The sequence below is a fragment of the Lactuca virosa genome, chromosome 4 (assembly GCF_052849685.1).
Source record: "Lactuca virosa cultivar CGN04683 chromosome 4, Lactuca_virosa_CGN04683_v6, whole genome shotgun sequence".
NCBI classification, from domain to species: domain Eukaryota; kingdom Viridiplantae; phylum Streptophyta; class Magnoliopsida; order Asterales; family Asteraceae; genus Lactuca; species Lactuca virosa.
The window spans coordinates 284,530,980-284,557,860 of NC_136429.1; the positions used below are offsets into that span (position 1 = coordinate 284,530,980).

General features: G+C 34.9%; 1 protein-coding gene across 1 annotated transcript; it reads right to left on the reverse strand.

Moving 5' to 3' along the window:
- Positions 1–20,336: 20,336 nt before the first annotated feature.
- Positions 20,337–23,433, reverse strand: LOC145105941 (uncharacterized). Its single transcript, XM_079043000.1, has 6 exons — positions 23,357–23,433; positions 21,780–23,261; positions 21,389–21,712; positions 21,172–21,253; positions 21,059–21,062; positions 20,337–20,518 (listed from the first exon to the last, which is right to left on the reverse strand). The coding sequence occupies exons 1-6, from the start codon at positions 23,431–23,433 to the stop codon at positions 20,337–20,339; spliced, it is 2,151 nt and encodes a 716-aa protein (XP_078899126.1).
- Between the last annotated feature and the right edge of the window lie 3,448 nt (positions 23,434–26,881).

A 26,881-nucleotide genomic window follows, 5' to 3' on the forward strand; every position in this document is an offset into this window, starting at 1 on the left:
ACTTGTTTATTCTCGGTCCTAGTATTTAGGACTACATAACTTTTATAAGGAAAATATTGGATTTTTCTTGGTAACATACAACTCATTACAAAGATCGGTTTTCAAACTCTTACTATCAAAAGCTTATGAACTCACCAACTTAATTGTTGACACTTTTTCAAAACTACTTGTATTCTCAGGAATTCAGTAAAACAGGAAATCAACAGCTTTTGAGGATGGGACGATAAATCGTCAAACAGTTCATTTTGTCATCATAATGTAATTGATTTGAATCATGTAAACCTAGGCTTTAGTGTAACTTTTTCAATTATATTTATGATTGATTGTAATTACTTTGAGCACTATTATACTCGTTGTTGTGATACTATACATGAAGTCCTCCACCCCCGGACGTTTCCGCCATCCTTGGTTTGGGGGTGTGACAGATTGGTATCAGAGCATTGTTTATAGTGAACTAAGTATATCGAACCACATAAGATATACAAACTATAAATGCATTGGGACTAAGGTCTCTGATTTAACATTTTCAAATAACTATACTTTTAGAAATAAAAACTTTCTTATATAAAGTATACGTGCCTGCATTCATACTAAAATCAGTGTCACAATGACAAGAACAAAAGTATTACGATTGTTGAATACCACAAGTAAGCTTGGGGATGTATGGTCAGTCCTGGGAATGGCATAGCCTGATCAACTATGCTGGTCCGAGGAGTGATTAGCATATGCCCAAGAATGGTTGTGATGTGGCAACAAGTCTAAAAACTTACCAACACTACCACAATGAAATACCATAGGGGTATTTGGTGTTACTATAATTACTTATACTACCACAATGAAATACCATAGGGGTATTTGGTGTTACTATAATTACTTATCTGAGAACTAAATAGATTTTTATCAATAGGTCAATAATTGCTTAGTGGATACATTAAAATTATATGTATCCAGGACGTCATAGACTTAGAATCTGTGGATCTTTGCTTTACTTCCTGTTCCTCGTTGGGTTGTGGACTTAGAGTTAGGGTCGCTTATTCGAAGGTCTATCCTGTCCCGAATACATATAACTAGTATGCACTAAACAAGTATTGAAGTATCTGATAAAGATCATCTTATAATTATCTAATTAGTACGTCTACTAAGTTATTTCTTATATTCCCTTCTCTCGCGAAGATATCATGGCTGGATTCCATCCCCACGACGACCCGTACTACCCTAACCATGGAAATGTTGGATGGCTCGGAGAGGAGCCAGAGAATGATCACCCAATCCCTGTGGATGGTCACCAAGCTGAAGTCTTTGCTGATGATTCTGACTCCGAACCTGAAGTGGAGAACCTGCCCCCGATGGCTCTTATTCCGAATCCTAACCCTCGTCCGGCTTTTCAAGGCCCGACACCTCGTTGGGTAGAGTGCTTGGAAACCTGGAGCGAAGAGCAACACCAACCTATGCCGTTTAATGGAGACCGAAGCTTCTACAACATAAGCGAAGGAAGCTCAGCAGACAAAATTCTTCCAATTCTGGTCCGTAGAGTTGCCCGAAACAAGATTCAGGGCAGAACAGCTCTCCATCGTATCGCAGAGGTTGATGCAAATGCAAGAATGCATACAATCCACACCAATCACCTTGAGCGCACTCGTGAAAGATTTGAGAGAGACCATGAAACCCTGCTGCAAGCACTGGCTGAAACACGAGCCGAAGTCATAGAACTTCGAATACGCCAGAGAGTGTACGAAAGGCACATGCTTGATATGGAGCGGCAACTGGCTGAACTGAGGGTTCACCAGAGGGATGACCGCCGCTAGTAGTAGATGCCTTACTTTCTTTCCCTGTTAAAAAGGAATCATTTTTCCTATCTATGTCCTATATGGCATTCTCTATGAAACTATCTTGTACTGTAAGTACTTTTAGTTAGGCCTTTAGGCGGCCAAAACTTTCCTACTCCGGATGTGATGTAAGACCATCTACAAGGTCAATTTTCCCAAGCTTGTTACATCTTAAACATCAATGATATTGTCAGTCGGCTAAATTCTGTGTCACTCTTTGTTCAAATACTTCCATCATACTATCATAGGAGTCTATCTGAAACCCACTCTAGTCAAGTTGTTGGACTAGGGTAATTTAGCTCCGGGATCATTCCCAATTCTCTTTCAAAGGTTGGATCAAATCTCAAGGTTTCACTTGGATACAAAACTACTAAAATACATGAGTTTATCATAAATAGATTCTCATTATGAAATGTTTTCAGAACACCATAAAACAACCGAAATACGTTACAAAATGAACTAAGATAAACTTAGTTAGAAAACTCACGACGTATAGCCATTCTAAAAACTCATTATCGTCTCACCTTTAAACATTTTGGAGGAAAGGTACTTTCTTCGTAGACCTATAGGGTGCGATCATACAAGCGCTAATACACCGGATCCCATCAAAACTCCTCAGCTAAGTGTGTTTGGACAAACATGATCCCTAGATGAGTAAAGCTCAACGCCAGTATGAAACCTACTTTTACCCACTACCATAACTCCATCTCAAGAACGTTAGTAGAAACACTAAGAATAGTACAGCAATGTGCAAAAATTTATATATGTGAATATAAATCGTAAGAATGCACTTGAGATAATTATCCCCACTCACGAAGTCGTTTTTCATCGTGAAACATAGCTATGTCTTCACCAAGAGGCAACCAACCAACTAGCAAGACGCCAACCCTGCAGATAGACCCTGCTACTTTTCAAGCTGCAGTCACGGCAGCCGTGGCAGCCATCATGGCGCAACTCAATGCTAACCACGCCAGCAGGCACGAAGATGGTGTCAGAAATACTAACCGCAATAACAATCAAGAACACCAGTGGGCGTCTACCAACGAATATGCCTCAGGCCACAAACTTACGAACAAGAAGCGAAAGTTTTGGAACAAAAAGGAGCGCAACCAATCCCAAAGACTCGATAAAAGACAACAACCCATGGCCACCCCTACAATTACAACAGCAGTCGCGACACACGCCTCGGCACTAGCCACAAGGTCTGTCACCCAAACACCGGCCATACCATATGAGGGATCACTTCCAAGGTGTAACCAGTGTGGCTACCATCACACAGGAGCTTACCGGATTTTACACTGTAACAACTGCAACAGGAAAGGACATACCGTCCGTTTCTGCAAGGCCCCGACTCAGCACATCACTTCAACCACCAATACCAAGGTAAGTCCAGTGTGCTTCCTATGTGGCGAAACGGGACACTTTAAGAGAGACTGTCCAACTGAGAGGAATGACGGAGGAGTGTGACAGACGAACCAGCAAGGGTAACAAAGAATCTTACTAGGACTTTTGTAATGTTCCCGACGACAAAACGTTTAAGTACCATATGTTTGTAATGAATTTGGTATGCTTGCTGAAATCACCGTCATTCTAAAAGTAGTTAAAATACTCTCTCATTCAAATCAAACCAAAGACACTCATATATGACCTTAGGATCATTACCTGTAAGCTGTGATGACATTGTACATACATCGGGATTAATTATAATCAAAATACTAAAGACTTGAAACCAATAATTCAATCCTGACTCCTGTTCGATGTCTAGTAGTGGGATTAGGGTGGAGCCACCCACTCGACGATTTCACCAATATCAAATTTCATACGACGTGCATATACTGCTCGATCATAGAGTGACCTGTCAGAAATCATGATATAAAGTATCATTACCAGCTATCAGAACCCACTCACTACCAGTGCTAGTTGCTTTAGTACGAATCATCTGCAGTAAAAATAACATCGAACAAAACGGAGCACACCGAAAGGAAACACGAGATACTCTATCACCCTAATCAGCGTTTCTTACAAATACAGCTTAACACATGTTTTACCTAAAAAGATGTTGTTGTCACCATTCAATTTCGATTGGTATAGCCCTCAGCTTCCCGATTTAACGGCTACGAAAGGACCCTTCACCCAACCCACTGAACATCGAAACCTTCGTCTCCCATAAACACATCCAGCGCGGACCTCCAGGTCATCTCTCGCTGTGAAAACCCCAAAACACTCACCAGAGGAGTATCATACCTTTCGAAACCTTACCACAAGTATTTCCAGGAGACCCTTCAAGCAGCAAATAAAGTTCAAGCACAGAAGCTTGGGACGAATACAGTTAGTCTACCACTACTACATGTATCGGCGAGGATAATGTATAACTAAGATTCTACGGACAGTGGATGTGTGATTCCGCCCTATTTCCTGTTCCTTTCCTGGTTGTGGACTTGGGGCAGAGTCACCCATCCAACTGCCTTGCCAACCTTAAATACATACGACCTATACGCGCAAGTTAATGATAGATGGACCAGGTACGAGTCCTACCGCAAACTTCGGGACAAGGTCACCCAGGAGTGCAAGTGAACGCCCTATCATCCGAATAAGTCTAGTCGTATAAACCAAACCTGTATGCTCCCTACCGATCTAATCAAACGAGAAACACTACAGCAGGCCCTATTGCAGCGCTCCGAGGTTGATAGATTGACCAAATCCGAGCACCTTCTACCAAAGGAAACAGACAAGATGGAGAAGTTAACCGGGACGTACATCAAAGAGATTCTGCAACTGCATGGTGTACCAATATCCATTATCTCTGACCGAGATAGTAGATTCACCTCGCGGTTCTGGCAGTCCTTACAGAAATCTCTGGGAACTAGGCTTGACATGAGTACGGCCTACCATCCACAAACCAACGGGCAAAGCAAGAGAACCATCCAGACATTGGAAGACATGTTGAGAGACTGTGTGATAGACTTTGGTAAAGCATGGGATACCCATTTACCACTTGTCGAATTCTCCTATAATAACAGTTATCACACTAGCATCAAGGTTGCACCATTTGAAGCCCTTTATGGCCGTAAGTGCAGGTCACCTCTGTGCTGGGCTGAAGTGGGTGACACGCAACTAGATAAGGGAAAAGTCCCTAATAGCACCCTCACTGGCCCGGAGATAATAAGAGAAACCACAGAAAAGATCATTCAAATTCGGGAAAGACTGAAAGCATCCCGAGATCCGCAAAAGAGTTACGCGAATAAGCGACGCAAACCCTTGGAATTCCAGGTCGGTGATCGAGTACTACTGAAAGTTTCCCCTTGGAAAGGAATGATACGTTTCGGTAAACGTGGGAAACTAAACCCAAGGTACATCGGACCATTCGAAATCCTCGCCAGGATTGGCCCAGTGGCATACAAACTCCGATTACCACAAGAACTAAATCACGTGCATCCTACCTTCCGCGTATCAAACTTAAAGAAATGCCTATCCGATGAGACCCTCGTGATACCACTCGACGATATTGAAATCAACGAGAGTCTCCACCTCGTGGAAGAACTGGTAGAAATCATGGATCGAGAGATAAAAAGAACAAAGCAAAGTCGTATTACCATTGTGAAGGTCCGCTGGAACGCTAAACGAGGACCCGAATTCACCTGGGAACGCGAGGATCAGATGAAACAAAAATATCCACATCTCTTCCCAGATTCTTGAAGTCCCATTCAATAAGCTAATTTCAGGACGAAATTCCTCCTAACGGGGGGATGATGTGACAACCGTCAAATTCTGGTCAAGTCAAAGTCAACAAGTCAAACCGATCAACTAAATTTAACCCTTGTATATTAGGGTTCACGTTAGGTAATTACTACTCAATGCACTATTTTAATGAGAAAACATCATTTGGAAAATTCGTGTGTTCGAATTTCCGTAACCTTAATAATGCTAAACATTGAACCAAAACGATAACACACCATTACACACTCATCGGGAGTGTGTACGACACTAGAACAAGGCTTAACATAGTGTAAGAACCTTGCGTTGCGAAGCCAAACACTCAAAAAGGTCACAAAAGAAATCTCTCCCAAATCTCTCTCTGTATGAGAAATCTCTCCAAGAATGTCAAATCTCCCCCAAATCTCTCCAAGAATCTGAAATCTCTCTCAAAATCTCTCTTAACTTTTTATAGTCTTTCGGGTCATCCCGACCTTTAACCGGGTCAAAAACCGCATAAAACGGGGTAAAAACGGGTAAAATACCCTTAAGGACCCGAAACCTACCTTATAGGGCCGAAGCCTCTTAGGGCCGAAAGTCCTCTTAGGGACCAAACCCTGCTGAACCGAAAGCTAGAAGACCGAACCCGAAGCCCCGGAACCGAACCTCCCTTTCGGGCCCGAACCTCGCATGAAGAACCGAAGCTACCTTTCGGTCCATTTCGCCTTCGCCCCATTTCGCTTCCTAGCCTACCTTCGCCTTCGGGCCCAGCAGCATCAAGGACCGAACCTCGGCCAGGACCGAGAGGTCTCGCAAAAAAGCCTTTTCTTCCCGGTTTTCGACTAGTTTTGCGTTCTAAGCCCGATTTTAATTATTTTAACGCGGGATTTTCACCCAAAACTTTATTTTAACATATAAGGCCCCATATTTATTAATTAATCATGTTTTTTCGGGATAAATCTTATCCAAGATTTAGTGGGTAAAGTACAAGAGGTGGAGTGTTGACTTTTCCTTAGTTTATGACACAAGCAACCACCCACACCCACTCTATGACCAGTCACATCTCCCCACCATCCCTAGTCACTTCCTTGTACTTTTCCATCAATCATCAGCCCCTCCCACGTTCTAAGAGCTGGAGCAAATCAACCTCTCTCCTCATTTTCACTCACTTGCTCTCATTTCACCAAAAATCAAACACAAGTTTTCTCTCAAACTTTTTCTCTCTATTTCGAGACTCCAAGGCTGATCATCAAGCTTTATTCTACTCTTGGTAAGTATAATTCATCCACCTTGTGATTATTACACTTCATTCTACTCCAATCATCGATTGCTTACACAAACTCCATCACTTTGATGTTAGATTCTCAAAAATCTTCAAGGCATCTTCAAGTGTTCTTGAGTTGAACACTTCCCTTCTCCAACATTCATCTACTGAAATCACATAAGGTGAGTTCATACCCCTACATTTTCATTGTTTTCTTACGTTTTAAGGGGGGGAATACAAGTTAAAACACCAAGAACACAACTAAATTCTTCTAACAGCTTTCATCAGAAAAGTTGGACTCCATTCACGGACTGTTTTGGTCAACTTAAACATTTTTATTTTCAAAACTGTACAAGGTGCAAGTAGTTCAAGTTCTTAGCTTTAAAATGGCTACTTGCACATCACCATAAGATTTTTCTACAATTTATGGTGATTTTTACAAAACTGCCTATCATTTCAAACATCAATCCGGACCAGTCTGTGATTATGGACTTTTTCACACAAGTTGGAGGTCATTAAAAATCATAATAAAATTTATGAACAAACTAGACTTATTTCCCAAACTCTCAGAATTTACGGATTCTGATTTGGACGTTTTATGATTTTTCTACAAATTTTCTAAGAACAGTAATAAAAATTGTTAACAACAGAAAAATGCTATCAATTTTATTACACCTTGTAACATGTTGAGCGAGGTGTATATCTTATGTGATTATATGTTATTGCATTATATGACATTTTGTCTTAGTATAAGGACATACAACAGTTAACAAATGGATTTTGCTAGATAAAGCATAGAAATAACAAATTATTATAATCAAAGTACATCCATTACATACAAACATTTGGATAAACTATGTTAAGTATAGTTTACATACATTACTACTACTACCCTTGTTTTGATAAACTATAATAGGTATGGTTTATGTTTCCATCAACACAACAAACACATTTCGGAAGGTTTTATTTCCACAGAAAAAGGTTTTACGCTCACGCACACCACACGTAAACTTGTTAACTTAAATTGTGAGACATTCTTCTCAGTACTCCTAGAGTACGGGTTAAAATTCCTGGTAGTTATAACCAGAGTCTCTTGTAGGGAGAACGTGATAGTTGTGTATAGATCTATATTGGGTTTGACACCCCACACCTTGCTGGTAGCTACAGTGGGACCTGCAGGTCTACGGGTGACAAATGTCATAATAATTTTCGGCGCCTGAGAAACGCCGTGGCAGGTTCATTCAGTCATAAATATGGTTATAGCGACTCACATAGGGAGTTAACAACACATAAAGTTTACGGGAATTTTTATAAATCAAAAGGGGTTTTATGTCGATTTAAAATCACTTTTATTATCAATAAGTACGGATATTACTATACACTTTCAGTCTTGGTATTTAAGACTACACAACAACCATTACGGATTTTCTCAACTTAAAAATGGTTTTATACCGATTTAAAACCACTTTTATATCTTTAAGTATGACAAATACTTGTTTATTCTCGATCCTGGTATTTAGGACTACATAACTTTTATAAGGAAAATATTGCATTTTTCTTGGTAACATACAACTCATTACAAAGATCGGTTTTCAAACTCTTACTATCAAAAGCTTATGAACTCACCAACTTAATTGTTGACACTTTTTCAAAACTACTTGTATTCTCAGGAATTCAGTGAAACGGGAAATCAACAGCTTTTCAGGATGGGACGATAAATCGTTAAACAGTTCATTTTGTCATCATAATGTAATTGATTTGAATCATGTAAACCTAGGCTTTAGTGTAACTTTTTCAATTATATTTATGATTGGTTGTAATTACTTTGAGCACTATTATACTCGTTGTTATGATACTATACATGAAGTCCTCCACCCCCGGACGTTTCCGCCATCCTTGGTTTGGGGGTGTGACATGTAGATATCAAAAAGGTTACTCCTTTCTTTTAGTTCAATGCCTTTGGGTAGCAAAGGTATACGACATGTTCATATACACAAACAACATTACTAGTAAACTATAATAGGCATAGTTTGGGAAGATACTATTACTAGAACAATGAAACATACATTGAGTCAGTTCATTCATGAGTAATACATAGTGATGAGAAACAAACATAATACATAGTGATGAGAAACAAACATAATACATAGTGATGAGAAACAAACATAATACATAGTGATGAGAAACAAACATAATACACAGTGATGAGAAACAAAACATACAGGCTAGACAGAGAAAGAACACACAATACAGCTAGCACATACATATACATATACATATACATTACTTACAGTTATGTGAGCCACTTAACGGGGGACATGGCACTACCTGTCATGACCCGTTTTGTATCCAAAATCTCCTTAATTGGGGAGCGTATGAGTTTGTGTATAGATCTATACTGGATTGACTATCCTACACCTTGCTGCTCGCTACAGTGGGACTTGCAAGTCTACAGGTGCCAAACGTCATTTCTTACGACATCTTACATCGTCGTTTTTCTGTAGAGTCGGTAGCAGGATACAGGCCGATCACATGGTACTTTAAATAACAACAGGTTTAAAGTAATTAGTACAACAGTAGTTACTTAATACAACACTACAGTACTATTTCATTTTCCCTTTACATTTACTTTGTGATATTCACACAATAAACAATAATGTAGAAACTATATTTTTGGTTAATGATAGTCAGATTTAGGAAAATACACACTCTTACAAGAGATACACACACAGATACTAGATGCCTTAGTAGAAGGCTACTTTTAGAAGGAAACATAGGGTTTTCTAGGAGAGTTCAAACAATTACAAACTTTTACAAAACTTATACATTACAAACTTACAAACACTTTCATACAAATACAGACATTAATATACTTATGATCTCACCAGCTTTAAAGCTGATAAACTCTTTCAAAATAACTTGTATTCTCAGGTCACCAGTAGACAGGTACCGGTGCCAGGTTTTGAGAAGATGGAGCTCGTTCAAGACTCATCTTCTATTTTGATGTATATTTTTGGTGTCTACATAACTTGACAGAACATACTTGTATGAAATTATATTATTAATGCAATGGATGATGTTGTTGCTTGTTTACTACTTTGCATTGTTGTGATACTGAACATGACGTCCTCCACCCCCGAACGTTTCCGCCGTTCCGGTTTTGGGGTGTGACAGATTTAATGAGGTGTTTAAAGTGGGATTTCCAAACAGTATACTATGTATACCAAACGGAACATACCTCCGATAAGATCATACCTGGTTATTCCTTGTTTAGATCTTGAAGTAGACTTTTTGATTATTAAGGAATCTAAACCCTTAGGATAATAGACTAACACTTAGCGTTATTTATTTCTAGGTCTTTTGGAAAAGGTGTAAGGCGAATCTCTGTCCGATTCACCAATCACCAGACACTTGTGTCAGGTGAGTGCGTAGTTTCTATCAAGATCATTTTCTAAAATAAAAAATATTATTTATATGAGACATTAAATGCTTCACTGTATTATCTGTGTTGTATGCTATTTGTATAAGAAATCGTGTTGGAAATCGATTGCCTTAGTTATAAGTCTTGCCTTAGGTTTAAGAATAAGACTTTTAAAGGACACTTTGTCAAAATTAAGTTAGACATCGATTAGGTCTCAAGAATGGGGTAGGGTGTGTGAGAGAGTTATGCTTTTTATACGGGCTTTAACAGTCTAAGCATGTGTGAAAAATATAAATTTAAAATTAGCCGATGGAGTCTAAATGAAAGTTGTAGATCTCGTCGAGAGCTTTCCGGGGATATAAAAAACATCAAAAACAGAGTTTGTATGAAGAAGATACACAATTTTAAAAATCTAAAAAATGGTACTCGTGCGCGTTAGGAGCGTTGCGCGCCTGACAAGACCATGCAGCCCTACCCACTTTGCGCCACGTGTCAAGCCAACATTTCGCCACATCACTATGTCCCGACCAGGAGCGTTTCACAACCCCATGATGCACGGCATGCATCCCAAGAAATCTCCCTATAAATAGCAGTTGATTCCTTCATTCCTTCTCACAACATTCCATCAACTTCTCTCTGAAATTTTCGTTATTTAGCCCATTTTCTCTTCATTTTATTCTCCGGCAAAGCCATGTGATGCCCCTGAGTACTCATCTAAGTATTAGGCTTCGAGTAGGAGATCCTGATTCAGTATTTTTCCCGTGTAGATGTCGGTTCTCGTTTATAGTACTCTGTAAGTGAGCTACACTTACTCTACTTCCGTGTAATTTATAATCATAGTTATAAGTCATTACTAGGAACTTATAAGTAAGATTTATCAATGATTCCAAGTCTTTATGTTGCTTGATCTACTTTGGACAGTAATACCTAGGCTGGATTTAATGAGGTGTTTAAAGTGGGATTTCCAAACAGTATACTATGTATACCAAACGGAACATACCTCCGATAAGATCATACCTGGTTATTCCTTGTTTAGATCTTGAAGTAGACTTTTTGATTATTAAGGAATCTAAACCCTTAGGATAATAGACTAACACTTAGCGTTATTTATTTCTAGGTCTTTTGGAAAAGGTGTAAGGCGAAGCTCTGTCCGATTCACCAATCACCAGACACTTGTGTCAGGTGAGTGCGTAGTTTCTATCAAGATCATTTTCTAAAATAAAAAATATTATTTATATGAGACATTAAATGCTTCACTGTATTATCTGTGTTGTATGCTATTTGTATAAGAAATCATGTTGGAAATCGATTGCCTTAGTTATAAGTCTTGCCTTAGGTTTAAGAATAAGACTTTTAAAGGACACTTTGTCAAAATTAAGTTAGACATCGATTAGGTCTCAAGAATGGGGTAGGGTGTGTGAGAGAGTTATGCTTTTTATACGGGCTTTAACAGTCTAAGCATGTGTGAAAAATATAAATTTAAAATTAGCCGATGGAGTCTAAATGAAAGTTGTAGATCTCGTCGAGAGCTTTCCGGGGATATAAAAAACATCAAAAACAGAGTTTGTATGAAGAAGATACACAATTTTAAAAATCTAAAAAATGGTACTCGTGCGCGTTAGGAGCGTTGCGCGCCTGACAAGACCATGCAGCCCTACCCACTTTGCGCCACGTGTCAAGCCAACATTTCGCCACATCACTATGTCCCGACCAGGAGCGTTTCACAACCCCATGATGCACGGCATGCATCCCAAGAAATCTCCCTATAAATAGCAGTTGATTCCTTCATTCCTTCTCACAACATTCCATCAACTTCTCTCTGAAATTTTCGTTATTTAGCCCATTTCCCCTTCATTTTATTCTCCGGCAAAGCCATGTGATGCCCCTGAGTACTCATCTAAGTATTAGGCTTCGAGTAGGAGATCCTGATTCAGTATTTTTCCCGTGTAGATGTCGGTTCTCGTTTATAGTACTCTGTAAGTGAGCTACACTTACTCTACTTCCGTGTACTTTATAATCATAGTTATAAGTCATTACTAGGAACTTATAAGTAAGATTTATCAATGATTCCAAGTCTTTATGTTGCTTGATCTACTTTGGACAGTAATACCTAGGCTGGATTTAATGAGGTGTTTAAAGTGGGATTTCCAAACAGTATACTATGTATACCAAACGGAACATACCTCCGATAAGATCATACCTGGTTATTCCTTGTTTGGATCTTGAAGTAGACTTTTTGATTATTAAGGAATCTAAACCCTTAGGATAATAGACTAACACTTAGCGTTATTTATTTCTAGGTCTTTTGGAAAAGGTGTAAGGCGAAGCTCTGTCCGATTCACCAATCACCAGACACTTGTGTCAGGTGAGTGTGTAGTTTCTATCAAGATCATTTTCTAAAATAAAAAATATTATTTATATGAGACATTAAATGCTTCACTGTATTATCTGTGTTGTATGCTATTTGTATAAGAAATCGTGTTGGAAATCGATTGCCTTAGTTATAAGTCTTGCCTTAGGTTTAAGAATAAGACTTTTAAAGGACACTTTGTCAAAATTAAGTTAGACATCGATTAGGTCTCAAGAATGGGGTAGGGTGTGTGAGATCAAAGCGGAGTGTTTCTCCTCTTTCTTGGATGACCAGAAATTATGGGTCCAGATCAGATAACTGGAAAATATATCTGGGTTATCGGCCAGAGTAGATGACAACACCTGACTATTCTAGGCAGTCTGGTGAATTACGTTGCTATCATGGACTTATAAACCATGGACGTAGATATAATGGGATACCATATTTACCAAATATCTTAACAATGGTTGCCTTATATGACTTACACTGACCAAGGACACCCATAGTTGTGTAGTCAAACAGTTGCTCAAACGATTCATCAGGTTGGGTGATTCCTCCTAATAATTGTTGCATCTAGGATATGTGAGGATCGGTTGGGTTGGGTAGTTGGTCTTAGGTCAAAATTTCATATATATAATTTGACATCACTGGTTGTAGGAATGATATTATTTAAATATCATTAAATTATTATGGGCTTAAAAACCCTACGTATCTCACCAGGTTTTCCGAAACGTGACCCACTCATTTTTATGCGTCACAGGTAGTGGAACCATGGTTGCAGTAGTCTAGTTAGGATGCTGAATGGAATAAAGATACATGCAAGTAATCTATAGTTTCAGGACCTTTTATATTTTACGTTGTAAAATATAAAATAAGTTTTTTATCTTAAAAATGTTTTACTTAACTGGAAATTTATGCATCTTAATTCATAAAGCGTAAAGAAAAATGTTTTAATTGGTTCTGAAAAATTGGGGGATGGAACATCTAAGATTCTAAAAGCAAAAAGGGAAACGATTACCAAATCGCTACTGATGAGGAGCCAAAACAAAAAGAAGGAGATGAAGTTGTTAGCGGATTAGGATTAGGATTGGGTTGTGTTTCACTTTCCTTTCTCGTTGATCTTTGATCTATCTGCTTATTTTCGTTTCAACATTTCTAGGTTTTCTTCTTAAAAAAAAGAACATTTTAATACCCTTTTGTATTTACCATCTGGGCTTTACATATGCTTGCTAAAATCTTGATTTCTCTCTTTAGTTCCATTAATGGAGTTTTTGAAGGTTTAGAGATAGGGTAAATTTTGGGAAGCAACAATCAGAGAGAGAGAGAGAGAGAGAAAGAGTGTGTGTGTGTGTATGTGTGAGAGAGAGAGAGAAAGAGAGAGAGTGAGAGAGAGAGAGAGAGAGAAAGGTAAGACCCTTTGTATATTAAATAATTTTATTTTATTTTTTATTTTTTTTAAATAATAAAAAACTTCAAAAATGGTCCAAGTTGTAGTGAAATGATGGAAATGCCCTTTACTTAACAGACAAAATTTAAAGGAATGAGCAATAACAACTTTTTGTTACAAGTTTTGAAACCATAAGGACTATCTGGGAGGTTTTTTGAACTTAGGCAGTATATGAAAGATTTCTGGAAAACATATGGACCATTTACGAAGTTTCCCCTATTTTAAATTAAATTTTTTCCAATGTCACCATATAATTTTTTTCAATTTTATTATATTTCACATAGTAAATATAATATATGTAACAAATATAACTATAAATAGATATCAATTTCATTAATATAACTTTCTTTCTAATTTTAACATTCATAAATTGAAATCCAATTATTTAATTTTGTTAATTTATTTAAATTTAAAATAGAAATGAACACTTCAACTTCAATAAACTAATATTCTTCTTATAAGTTCAAACTTACTAGACGATAGATCTTTATACTTTTTTTAAATAAATATGTATAGTACACGGATCTCAATACGAGTGTTCTAATATATATATATATATATATATATATATATATATATATATATATATATATATATATATATATATATATATATATATATATATATATATATATATATATAGGCAAAAGTTCAACAAGGAACCATTTTAAACCATAGAATCAATGAAACATTATTTTTTCAAGTTTTAGATCTTATTATTTATCGAAAAAAATATTCTAAAAATATATAATTTCATAACTTTTTATCTTCTTTCCATTGATATCAAATTTGATATTTTTTTACTTTTTTTATCTGTTCAGATTCACATTGTGAATCTGAACTATGAATCTGCACAAATTCACAGTATGAATCTGCACATATTCACATGTGAATCTGCACAGATTTCACAGAGTGAATCTGTATAGATTCACAATGTCAATCTGAACAAATTTACAGTGTGAATCTAAACAGATCAGTTTTTTTTATCAAATTTTATATCAATTGATGGAGGATAAAAAGTTATGAATATCTATATTTTTAGTTTTTTTTTTTTTTTTTGATGAAAAATTTGCTCTAAAAGTTGAGAAAAGGTTGGCTCTTTGGTTCTAAGATTTAAAATGGTTCCTTGTTGACCCAACCCTATATATATATATATATATATATATATATATATATATATATATATTCTCTCTCTCTCTATCTCTCTCTCTCTCTTTCTTTATATATATATATATATATATATATATATATATATATATATATATATATATATATATATATATATATATATATATAAAGAAAGATAGAGAGAGAGATAGAGAGAGAGAGAGAGGTATGTTCAAATGTTTCTCACATCTATTGTGTGATAGAATGCACCAATACGAGTGTTCTAATATATATATATATATATATATATATATATATATATATATATATATATATACATATATATATATATATATATATATATATATATATATATATATATATATATATAGGCAAAAGTTCAACAAGGAACCATTTTAAACCATAGAATCAATGAAACATTATTTTTCAAGTTTTAGATCTTATTATTTATCGAAAAAATATTCTAAAAATATATAAATTCATAACTTTTTATCTTCTTTCCATTGATAACTTTTAGATCTTACTTTTTTTATCTGTTCAGATTCACATTGTGAATCTGCACTATGAATCTGCACAAATTCACAGTATGAATCTGCACATATTCACATGTGAATCTGCACAGATTTCACAGGGTGAATCTGTATAGATTCACAATGTCAATCTGAACAAATTTACAGTGTGAATCTGAACAGATCAGTTTTTTTTTTATCAAATTTTATATCAATTGATGGAGGATAAAAAGTTATGAATATCTATATTTTTAGTTTTTTTTTTGATGAAAAATTTGCTCTAAAAGTTGAGAAAAGATTGGTTCTTTGGTTCTAAGATTTAAAATGGTTCATTGTTGACTATATATATATATATATATATATATATATATATATATATATATATATAAAGAAAGAGAGAGAGAGAGAGAGAGAGAGAGAGAGAGCGAGGTATGTTCAAATGTTTCTCACATTTATTGTGTGATAGAATGCACCAATAAGAATTTAGTAAAAATTATATGTATATTAAATGATATCCATACTTATTATTATTTTTTATGAAAACTAATTAAATTCTTCATTAATCTCAACAATTTCTTTCAAAATGAATTCGTATGTAGACAAATAAGAGTGTATTACAGCAAAATGAGAGTGTATCTCGTTCTTTATATTTCATGCAACTTAATTTATTGTATTTTACTAAGTGAGTGAGTCCTGAAACAAAAAAAACGAACTCATACATAGAAACCTAGATGCGAATTCATTATGAAAGAATGTTATTGCTAACATTAATGACGAATTTAATTAGTTTCTATAAAAAGAGAATTATAATTATGGATATCATTTAATATACATACAATTATAGAAATCGTTTAATATCTATGTTTATTTAATTAAATAGTTATTTAATTTTACTAAATTTCTATTGGTACATTCTAGCACACAATAAATATGAGAAACACATTAACCTAGCCATATATTTGTACACATTTAGTCTTTAATATTTTTTTGTACATTTAGTCGTTAATATTTTTTTGTTGCAAAATAAGTCATTGTTCTTTTTGTACATATTCAGTATTTCTGACCGGTTTTTTTAGGTTTTTTTCACAACATTGCCTACGGATTTTGCTAGGGAAGGTCGCTATGGAACGTATTTTCATTGTTAATCTGTAATGGATCGTGCTATGGAATATCGTTCCGTAGCAATGTTGGTACCACATTGTCTACGGATTTTATTTCGGGTAGCGAGAATAGGACTTGCTAGGGAAAATGCTACCGACTCCATATCCGTTGGTATTATGCTACCGATAGTTCTATGGAACAAACGTTCGTAGCAATTTTCCAACGACATTTGTTACGAAATCACTTTCCGTTGTACTACTGCTATGGAATTCATTATCGTGGTTACTATGCAACGGAGTTTGTGACGGAAACCAATTCCATAGTTGAATTGCTATGGAAGTACCATTCGTAGGTATTTGTTAAGGAATTCTGCTATGGAATATGATTTTGTTTGCTTGTTTTGCTATGGAACAAAATGCGTAGCTAATTTGTGACGGCATTTGTTGGGATGTTGTATGCTTAATTAATATTCTTATACTATGGATGAATTATTATTATGATCAATGGAATTTGTAAGATATGGTTTGAATGAAATGTTTTTGAATTGGTAATATGTGTCATAAACTAATGGCTAAAAAATGTAAAAATGAATTATAAAGTTGATATTGATGGCAAGCGGACTCGAACTTAAGCTTATGCTAGAAAAGAGCGCGGTTAAGCCAGTTGTGCTAATCAAGTTGTGTATAGTTTCTTGAAAACATAGTATATAATGAATAATTAACAACGAATTCATTACAAACTTATTTTTAATTACATTAACCGGGCATATTAAAGTATATAATCTATGTAGATTATTTTCCTTAATAACGAATTCATTACAAACTTATTTTTAATTACATTAACTATACTTCATCACAAAAATAACATGGGTTTTACGTATACTTCATCCTACTCAAGCAACATACCAAGCAAAAATGACTAAAATGTCCTTTTAACATAATGATGTAAACACAAAACCAAAATAAAATTATAGTAGTACTATACAACTTCATATACAATACAATAAGAACACTAATATTCAATGTCCAATCTATTATCAACCATTAATATTTTTAAGAAATATACAAAACCTACCATACTCTACATACCAACGACAAACCGTGCAATATCTTTGTCGATCCTAATCCTCTTCATGACCTATTGCAAATGCAGCTTTAACATAATGACGTGGGTCTTTACATTGGAATGTGATGTTATTCGTTGCAAGTTTGTGAACAACATCAACAGCCCGCAACAACTCTTTGGCACTATCAACAACACCCGTGTTCTCCCCATCATCCGGAACTGCCCAGCCAAAATAGGCATCAAGTAATTGTAAACCTACACATTAAAATATCCATCAATTAATCCAATGTATCCTTTTCAATACAACAGTAAATAATATACAACACAACACAACTAAATACTAACCCCAAACTACAAACATGCCTTAATTAACTATATACATAATTTAATTTACATATATACCATATATACATACCTTCATCACATTGATGAGGCCCTCTTGAAATGTAGATCATTCCAAGCAAATAAATTGCCTCAAGATGATCTTCATTTGCTGCTTGTATCAACAAAGACAATCCTTAATCAAAATTGCCATGATAAAAGCACTCATCCTGTTGACAGAATAACAATATCAATGTATAACATCAATGACACAAAACATTAATAAATGGTATAAATTACATATAATTAATGAAAATACACATACAATTCTTTGTCTGAACATGGCTTCAATGTTATTATGCAATGCACATGTGCGTATAAATGATTCAACATTCTGATTTTTGGGACCCATTCATTCAATCATGTCAATGCATGCTGTTCTGAACACTTGAGGATCACCCCCCCCCCCCCCGCTTCATACATCTTTTTTAAACTTCAAAAATTTAAATACACAATAAATAACAAATAAATAAAGTTGCATTTCATCAAATATACATTCATTAGTTGATGTTTATTGAGAATTACCAAAGTCTTGCAGAGACGATGTCTTTCGCAGATTCTGACCCTAATACTACAAATATCCGACTCAAAATCTCTAATGGGAGATCATCTAACGAACGGTGACTTCTAGTATTCGACATTCTACTTACAAAATAGACATTGGAGTAGTTGATTTCAATTCCTTTTTAAAAAAATAAGTGTAACTATGAAAAACAGTGTAACATGGTATGGAAAAAAAACTTACTTTATGATGATCTGGTCGCGAGGTGTACATGAGTGTCTATTATCGGAGAAAATCGATTTTAAGAACGATTACCCTTCGACGATTTGGGGGGTTTTAGTGTTTGTATGGAGATTTATCCTCCGGAAAAGTTGAGACGTTCTGAATGGTTGAAGAACTGATAACGTCGGTGTGAGGTCAGAGGTATGATGGCGCCTTCACGCTTTAGAGTGCGAAAAGACCAAAGTGCCGTTGAAATCATTCCAAATATGTGAATACTAAGGATATTTGTGTCAAAACACATTATTTAAATATTATAACCTTTTATAGGTAACAGTGGAATTTTGATTGTTGAAATGGAATTGTAATTTTGATTGTTGAAATGGAAAAGACAAAAATAACATATATACCATAATCTATAATGTAATACATTAGTATATATATATATATATATATATATATATATATATATATATATATATATATATATATATATATATATATATATAGAGAGAGAGAGAGGGAGAAATTAAATAGCCTCCTACTTTTTGTTCCTAATATTCTCCTACCTATCTTAGATGGTGACAAGTGTCATCAAATTTAATTTAAATTTGATTGAGATTTTGAATTTGTACACTTGTGATTATCTTAAATAGGTAGGAACAAAAGGTAGGATGATATTTAATTTCTCATATATATATATATATATATATATATATATATATATATATATATATATATATATATATATATATATATATATATATATATATATATATATATATATACTACTACTACTACTATTTAAAGCATACATAATAGTAGGGACCACCCATTTTAAGACCAAAGTCTTAAAACAAGGAGATGAAATCTCATCCATTAAATAAATTTGCATGGTTAGATTTAATAGTTGAATAAATCTCATCCATTGAATATATATATATATATATATATATATATATATATATATATATATATATATATATATATATATATATATATATAAACACAAAAGAGTTAGCAATAGGAACTTTTTGGGCATTAAGATTTTTGCCACATTTTTTTGGTAACTTTGACACTTTTGGCTCTTGGAAACAATACTTTTACATTTTGGTTAAAAAAACAAAAAAAAAACTTTCGATTTTTGCCCCAATTTTTTACCCACTTTGATAATTTTAGTCTTTATTGTAAAAAATTATACATTTGGCACAATATACACGACAAACATTTAGGTTTTTTCCACAATTCTTTAGCCACTTTGATACTCTTGGGCTTTACGGTCAATAGTTTTACATTTCGACATAAAAAACACAAAAAAAACATCTCGGGGCGAAGCCCGGGCTTTCTTCCTAGTTTACATTTATGTATTGATATTAAACAAAATTCCAAATTAACTTCATCTGAAAAAAAAACATTAAACCCAAAAACATCTAGTCATTATCTTCTTCCTCCTCTTCTTCTTCATTGCTCGATGTACTATACTCATAACTACCCTCGTTGTCAAGAATACCATTATCGTCGTCCTCATGAATTTCACATTCTTTATCAATATTATTTTCATTATCTGAACCGTTGCTTGACATTTCGTGATCATCATAATTGTCTGTATCGGCTGCACTTGGTATAATGATTTCATTTGATTCAACTTCATCTTCTTAGAAAGCAACGTCTTTCTGAGGATGATTTTCATCGGTCCAACCACGAGGTTTAACTTTAAATACAGCCCACCAGTCCGAGTTGTTTGTTTTCGAACTTGGGTAAGGAATGTAACACACTTGAGTGGCTTGCATGGCTAAAACAAATGGCTTGAACTTGTTGTATTTTCTTTTGACTTTTATCTCGACCAAGTTATATTTTTTGTGAACCTTAACTCCTATGTTAGGTGTTGGATCGTACCAATGACATTTAAACAAAATTGTGGTTTTAATTGAGTAACCAGGGTACTCGACTTCTAAAATTTCCTCTACCTTACCATAATAATCACCTCCTTGGCTACTAACACACAATCCTCTATTGGTTGTTGATTTGTTCAGACTATGAGCTTCTGTGTGAAACTTGTAACCATTGACAAATTATACACTATATAATTTCACTTTTTTGAATGGCATTTTGGAAAGGTCAGATATGTACTTGTTGTTTATCGGGATCTTACGTGCCTATATGAAAAATGGTAAAATACTTAATTAGAGTTAATTATAACCATAACAAAAAATAATAAATTTAAAAAAATACCAAAATAACACCCACATAGTTTTGAAACCATACTGCAAAGTTCTTCTCAACTTCAGCTGCAAGGACCTGTTCATCCATATCCCCCATAAGTTCATTTAAATTTTCTTCAACTATTCTGTATCACCAGTTGAATAACATTTTGAAGTTACTATGAATGTAATAAACAAAATCATGCATTTAATGTTATTAATTCATAGCAATTACACAACAAGTGATTATTATAATTAAAAGTGATGCATATGTTACGTACCTGATGTAATGCTTGATCTTATCTTCGTTAAGGAGTATGTAAGTTTCGGCAGCATGCACTTCCTCATCAGACATCATTCTATTCGTGAATCTTCCATAATGACGCCCAGGATATGAAAACATATCTAACATGTCGTTGTTAGCATCCGCTTGCTCATCTCCTCCTCCATCATCATTTCGAGGCAACTTTCTATTACGTGTGAGGACACCAGTCTCGAAATAATGAGAGCATAATATAGATGCTTCACGTAGCAAGTACGCATTAACAACGGACCCTTCCACTCGAGCTTTATTTTTCACATCTTTTTTCAACTGATTTAGATACCTATAGTGAAGATTATTTAAATCAGCTTACAAAAATAGCAACATACATTATGATGTACCATACAAACCTTTCAAATGGATACATCCACCCATATTGGACAGGACCGACTATCTTCGCTTCGTATGACAAATGTACTAGTAAATGTTCCATGGAGTTAAAAATACCAGGGACAAAGATGGTCTCTAATTTACATAGTATTATTGGGATCTCGGTTTCAATCCTTTCCATGCCTTTTGTTGTGATTGATGTTGTTGTTAATGTTTTGAAGAAAATACTCAACTCTGTTAATGCTTCCCACACTTGTTTTGGCAACATCTCATGAAATGCAATTGGCATCAATCTTTGCATAAAAACATGACAATCGTGGCTTTTCATTCCGAACAGTCTACACACTGTTAAATCAACACACCTCCCCAAATTAGAAACATAACCATCGGGGAAACGCAATTTCTCCACCCATTGGCATATGACTTTCTTTTGATTCTTGTCCAGAGTGTAGTATGCTCTTTCATTATCTTCGACTCCTTTTCTCTTCGTACAATAGAGCTTCAGATCTCTTCTGGCTGCTACATTGTCCTTCGTCTTCCCTTTGACATCCATTACAGTGTAAAAAAAGTTTTCAAATACATTTTTCACAATATGCATAACATCAAAATTATGTCTAATGAGGTTTGTTTTCCAATATGGTAAATCCCAAAATATGCTTTTCTTTTTCCAACCATGATCGCCACATCTTTTGTTTACATCATCAGTATTTAGTTCAGTCACTTTTACCAAACCTAATTGTTCAATCTCCCTTAAAGTTTGTTCATCACTCTTACTTGGAGGAGGACCTTCTATCACTTCACGATTCTTCTTGAACTTATTTTTATCCTTTCTATATGGGTGATTTACCTGTAGAAATCTTCTATGGCAGTCAAACCATGACATCTTATTATCATTCTTTAGTCTGAAAGCTTGTGTATGTTTCCCACAATGAGGACATGCTAGCTTACCTGCTGTAGACCATCCGGACAACATTGCATATGCTGGAAAATCGCTTATTGTCCACATCAAAGCTGCTCTTAGATGAAAATTTTGTTTTAAAGATATATCATATGTTACTACGCCTTCTTCCCATAATTGCTCCAACTCTGCAACAACTGGTTGCAAAAATACATTTATTTTATGCTTAGGGTTTGACGGTCCTGGCACAAGTGCGGTCAAAAACATGTAAGGCTCTTTCATGCACATAGAAGGTGACAAATTATAAGGTGTTATAATAATAGGCCAAGATGAATATTGTTTTCCAAATGCTCCATGTGGTGCAAACCCATCTGTACTTAGGCCTAATCTTACATTATGTACTTCTACTGCAAATGAAGGATGACTTTTGTCAAAGTGCTTCCAAGCTTCTGAATCGGATGGATGACACGTTACTCCAACATCATGTCCATGATTCTCGGAGTGCCATCGCATGGAAGCCGTTGTCGCTTGTGAAGCATACAGTCTCTTCAACCTTGGAGTCAAAGGAAAGTAATGCATTTTCTTGAATGATACGCGAGAACATCTGCCAAATTTTTTGACCGTTTGTACCTATCTGCATTACAGAATTTGCACCGATAAAGATCTTTGTCTTGCCACTAATATATCATACATCCAGACCTGCAACAGTCAATCATCTCCATAGGCAAACCTAGTGCTTGTATTAACTTTTTGCTCTCGTATAAACTACCTACCATATTATTCTGCTCCGGTAACACATCATTTATCAACTAGTAGATAGCGTCATAACTTTGTTCAGGTATGCGATACTCTGATTTTATATTCATTAGTCTAGCTACAGCAGATAGTTGTGTCACTTTTTTACATCCAGACCACAGTTCATTATCGGCTGTATCTAGCATATCAAAGAATTTTTTATCTAGTGCATTTGGCTCTTCTTCAGGATCACTATTATTTAAATCAGGAGTCATTGCATCTATGACCATTTCTCTATAAGAACATGCACCTTCACTAAAATTTCTGTTTGAATCATCCACCCCTAAAAACGTATTGTCATAATCAATTGATGTTTCGCCATGTTTATCCCAACACCAATATTCTTCAACAAAACCAAACTTGTACAAATGATGCTTAACAGTATCAACTTCTGTATATGGTATGTTACGACATTTTATGCATGGCCATTTGATTTTATCTTCGTCCATGAACCTATGTTGACTGGTCGCAAAATCTATAAATTTTTTCACTCGTACGAAAACAAGCGATATACAACTACTACTATCTTTTCTTTCATACATCCATTTTCTACTTGGATTGTTCATTGTCTTAAATCTGTAAAGTATAAATTTAAATAACACAATATTAATTGTATGTTCATTAATGTTGATTTGAATTCATATATGACATTTGAAGTAAATATATAGTTACCATACAAACATCGCAAAGATACCCCTTAACAACGACTCGTTTCACAAAGCTAATGACCGAATGCTGAACAAATCTTCAAAGTTTTCTAATTTGAATGGTTGAGTAACTTTTATTATTGGATAAAGGCATAGAATATTAGTAGAATGGTTTAATTGAGATCGACACTTGCAGAACACATATTCAAACAAAGTGTATATCGATTAGGGTACCTTCGACAACCCTTGATTTCAATGTGTTGGACGGATACTAGGTTGTATTATTGGGTCGATATTATTCAATACCAAGTTAAAACCCATGTAGTATACAGGTAATTATAAATTTAAATAACATTCATAATAAATATAGATATAGATCTACTTAAAATATAAATTCTATATATACAGTTTTTTCCTTAATAACGACTTGATTAAACACTTTTTTTTATTTCCATAGCAAAAATGGCGCCTTCACTTTAGAGATTGCAAATAGACCAAAGTGCCCTTGAAATCTATCCAACTAGGTCACAGAAAACTTTTGGTTAGTAAAATGAAAAAGACAAAAATAACATACATATCAAAACTAACATATATATATTAACATTTAATAAAGTTATAAGTATGTATTCCCATTACACCAAAATAAACATACAATATGCATCACTAATTGTGTGAATAAAACAACAATCATATATATATATATATATATATATATATATATATATATATATATATATATATATATATATATATATATATATAACTACTCCAAACTAATGTCAAACATCCTAGAAAACTTAACAAAACATGCATCCCACAAACATATTTCACAATTCAACAACCAACTGTACTGATACATAAAAGTTGTTTCATAACTGCTCACAAAAGGATGCTTTGCACAACTTCTATGTAAGCCATGGAATTTTATCTGCTTTGATCTCCTTACCAAGTGGTTTTTAACATTGTTACAAGTATGCCTTAGATTCCAACTTCTTCTAGTATTAACGTAGGCATTATTTAACATGATCAGAGCTTCTTGATTCCTTTCAATGCCTCCGGCTATCAACATCATTCCCAGAACGAAGATCGCATCCAACTGCCCCTGATCGGCTGCATCTTGAAGCAACTGTTTCCCTGCTATTTCTTCTCATATCGTAAAATAATTCGCCTGACATACAATAAGTAATCATACAATTTTAAAAATACAAATATAGAAAACTAATTCAATTTGCCATTCTCCGATTGCTTAAAAAAAGAGTACCATTCCATCGTTGAAGAGTACGTGTGGGTTGTTCAACTTTCTGCATTTGCTTATGACTTCATACTGTTGAATACTTAATGGACAAAACCTTAATCGATTTGTGTCTATGATTTTATATATTGCGTCTGATGTTACAGAATCCCTAAATAGTTTGCAACTATAATTCACAAATCAACAAAAGTAATCTATTAAACACTAAATTAAATATGTATATAAGTATAATATAAGTAATGCACATCATACCTACACTAACTGGCACTTAAAAGCATCGATTGGTGAAGTTCCTCCAACCATAGTTACTATTTTTTCGATCAAGTGCGACGGCAAAGCAGTAATTTTTTTTCCTTGTTGTCTTGTTTGCATTCTTTCTGATGAACAACTCGATGCCATTATGTTGAACTGCGTCGAGTGTGATTCAAATTATATAACAACAACGATTTTAGGATTTATTGATCAACGTGCCGGAATTTTGATTGTTGGGAATGGAATGTAGATGATCAATCGCCGATAAACTGAAACGACGGGATAAGTCTGATTACAAATTATGGCGCCTGAGTGTTTAGACTATGAATTGAAATAATTTCCCTTTAACGTACAAAGGTTACTACGTAAATGGTTAGGGTATTTTTGTCAATACCTACGGGCATTTTTGTAAATAAGCTGACATTCTAAATTTAAAAAGATGAAGTTAAATAAACTATTGATTAAATTCAGAGAGACAAATTTAGTTAAAATTATTGACATAAGTAGGATTCGAACCTGCGACTTCGGGTAGGAAGAAAGACGTGTTCGCGAGCAAAACTAAATTAACTTCTGTTTCTTCTAATTGAAAAACCATAATATTATGTTCGTTAATATTGCAGCCCATGTGTCATCCATATAAACCATACGCGACTACCATGTTGACCAATGACCCATATGTCATCCATGGACACCATAAGCCATTACCATGTTGACCAATGGCCCATATGTCATCCATATACACCATAAGCCACTACCATTTGTTGACCTATGACCCATACGTCATCCGTATGTCATCCATGGACACCATCAGCCACTACCATGTTGACCAATGGCCCACATGTCATCCATGGACACCATAAGCCATTATCATGTTGACCAATGGCCCATATCTAATCCATATAAACCATAAGCCACTACCATGTTGACCAATGACCCATATGTCATCCATGGACACCATAAGCCACTACCATGTTGACCAATCATCAATATGTCATCAATGGACACCATAAGCCACTACCATGTTGAACAATGACCCATATGTCACCCATGGACACCATAAGCCATTACCATGTTGACCAATGACCCATATGTCATCCATGGACACCATAAGCCATTACCATGTTGATCAATGGCCCATATGTCATCAATATACACCATAAGCCACTACCATGATGACCAATGACCCATATGTCATCCATGGACACCATAAGCCACTACCATATTGACCAATCATCCATGGACACCATAAGCCACTACCATTTTGACCAATGACCCATA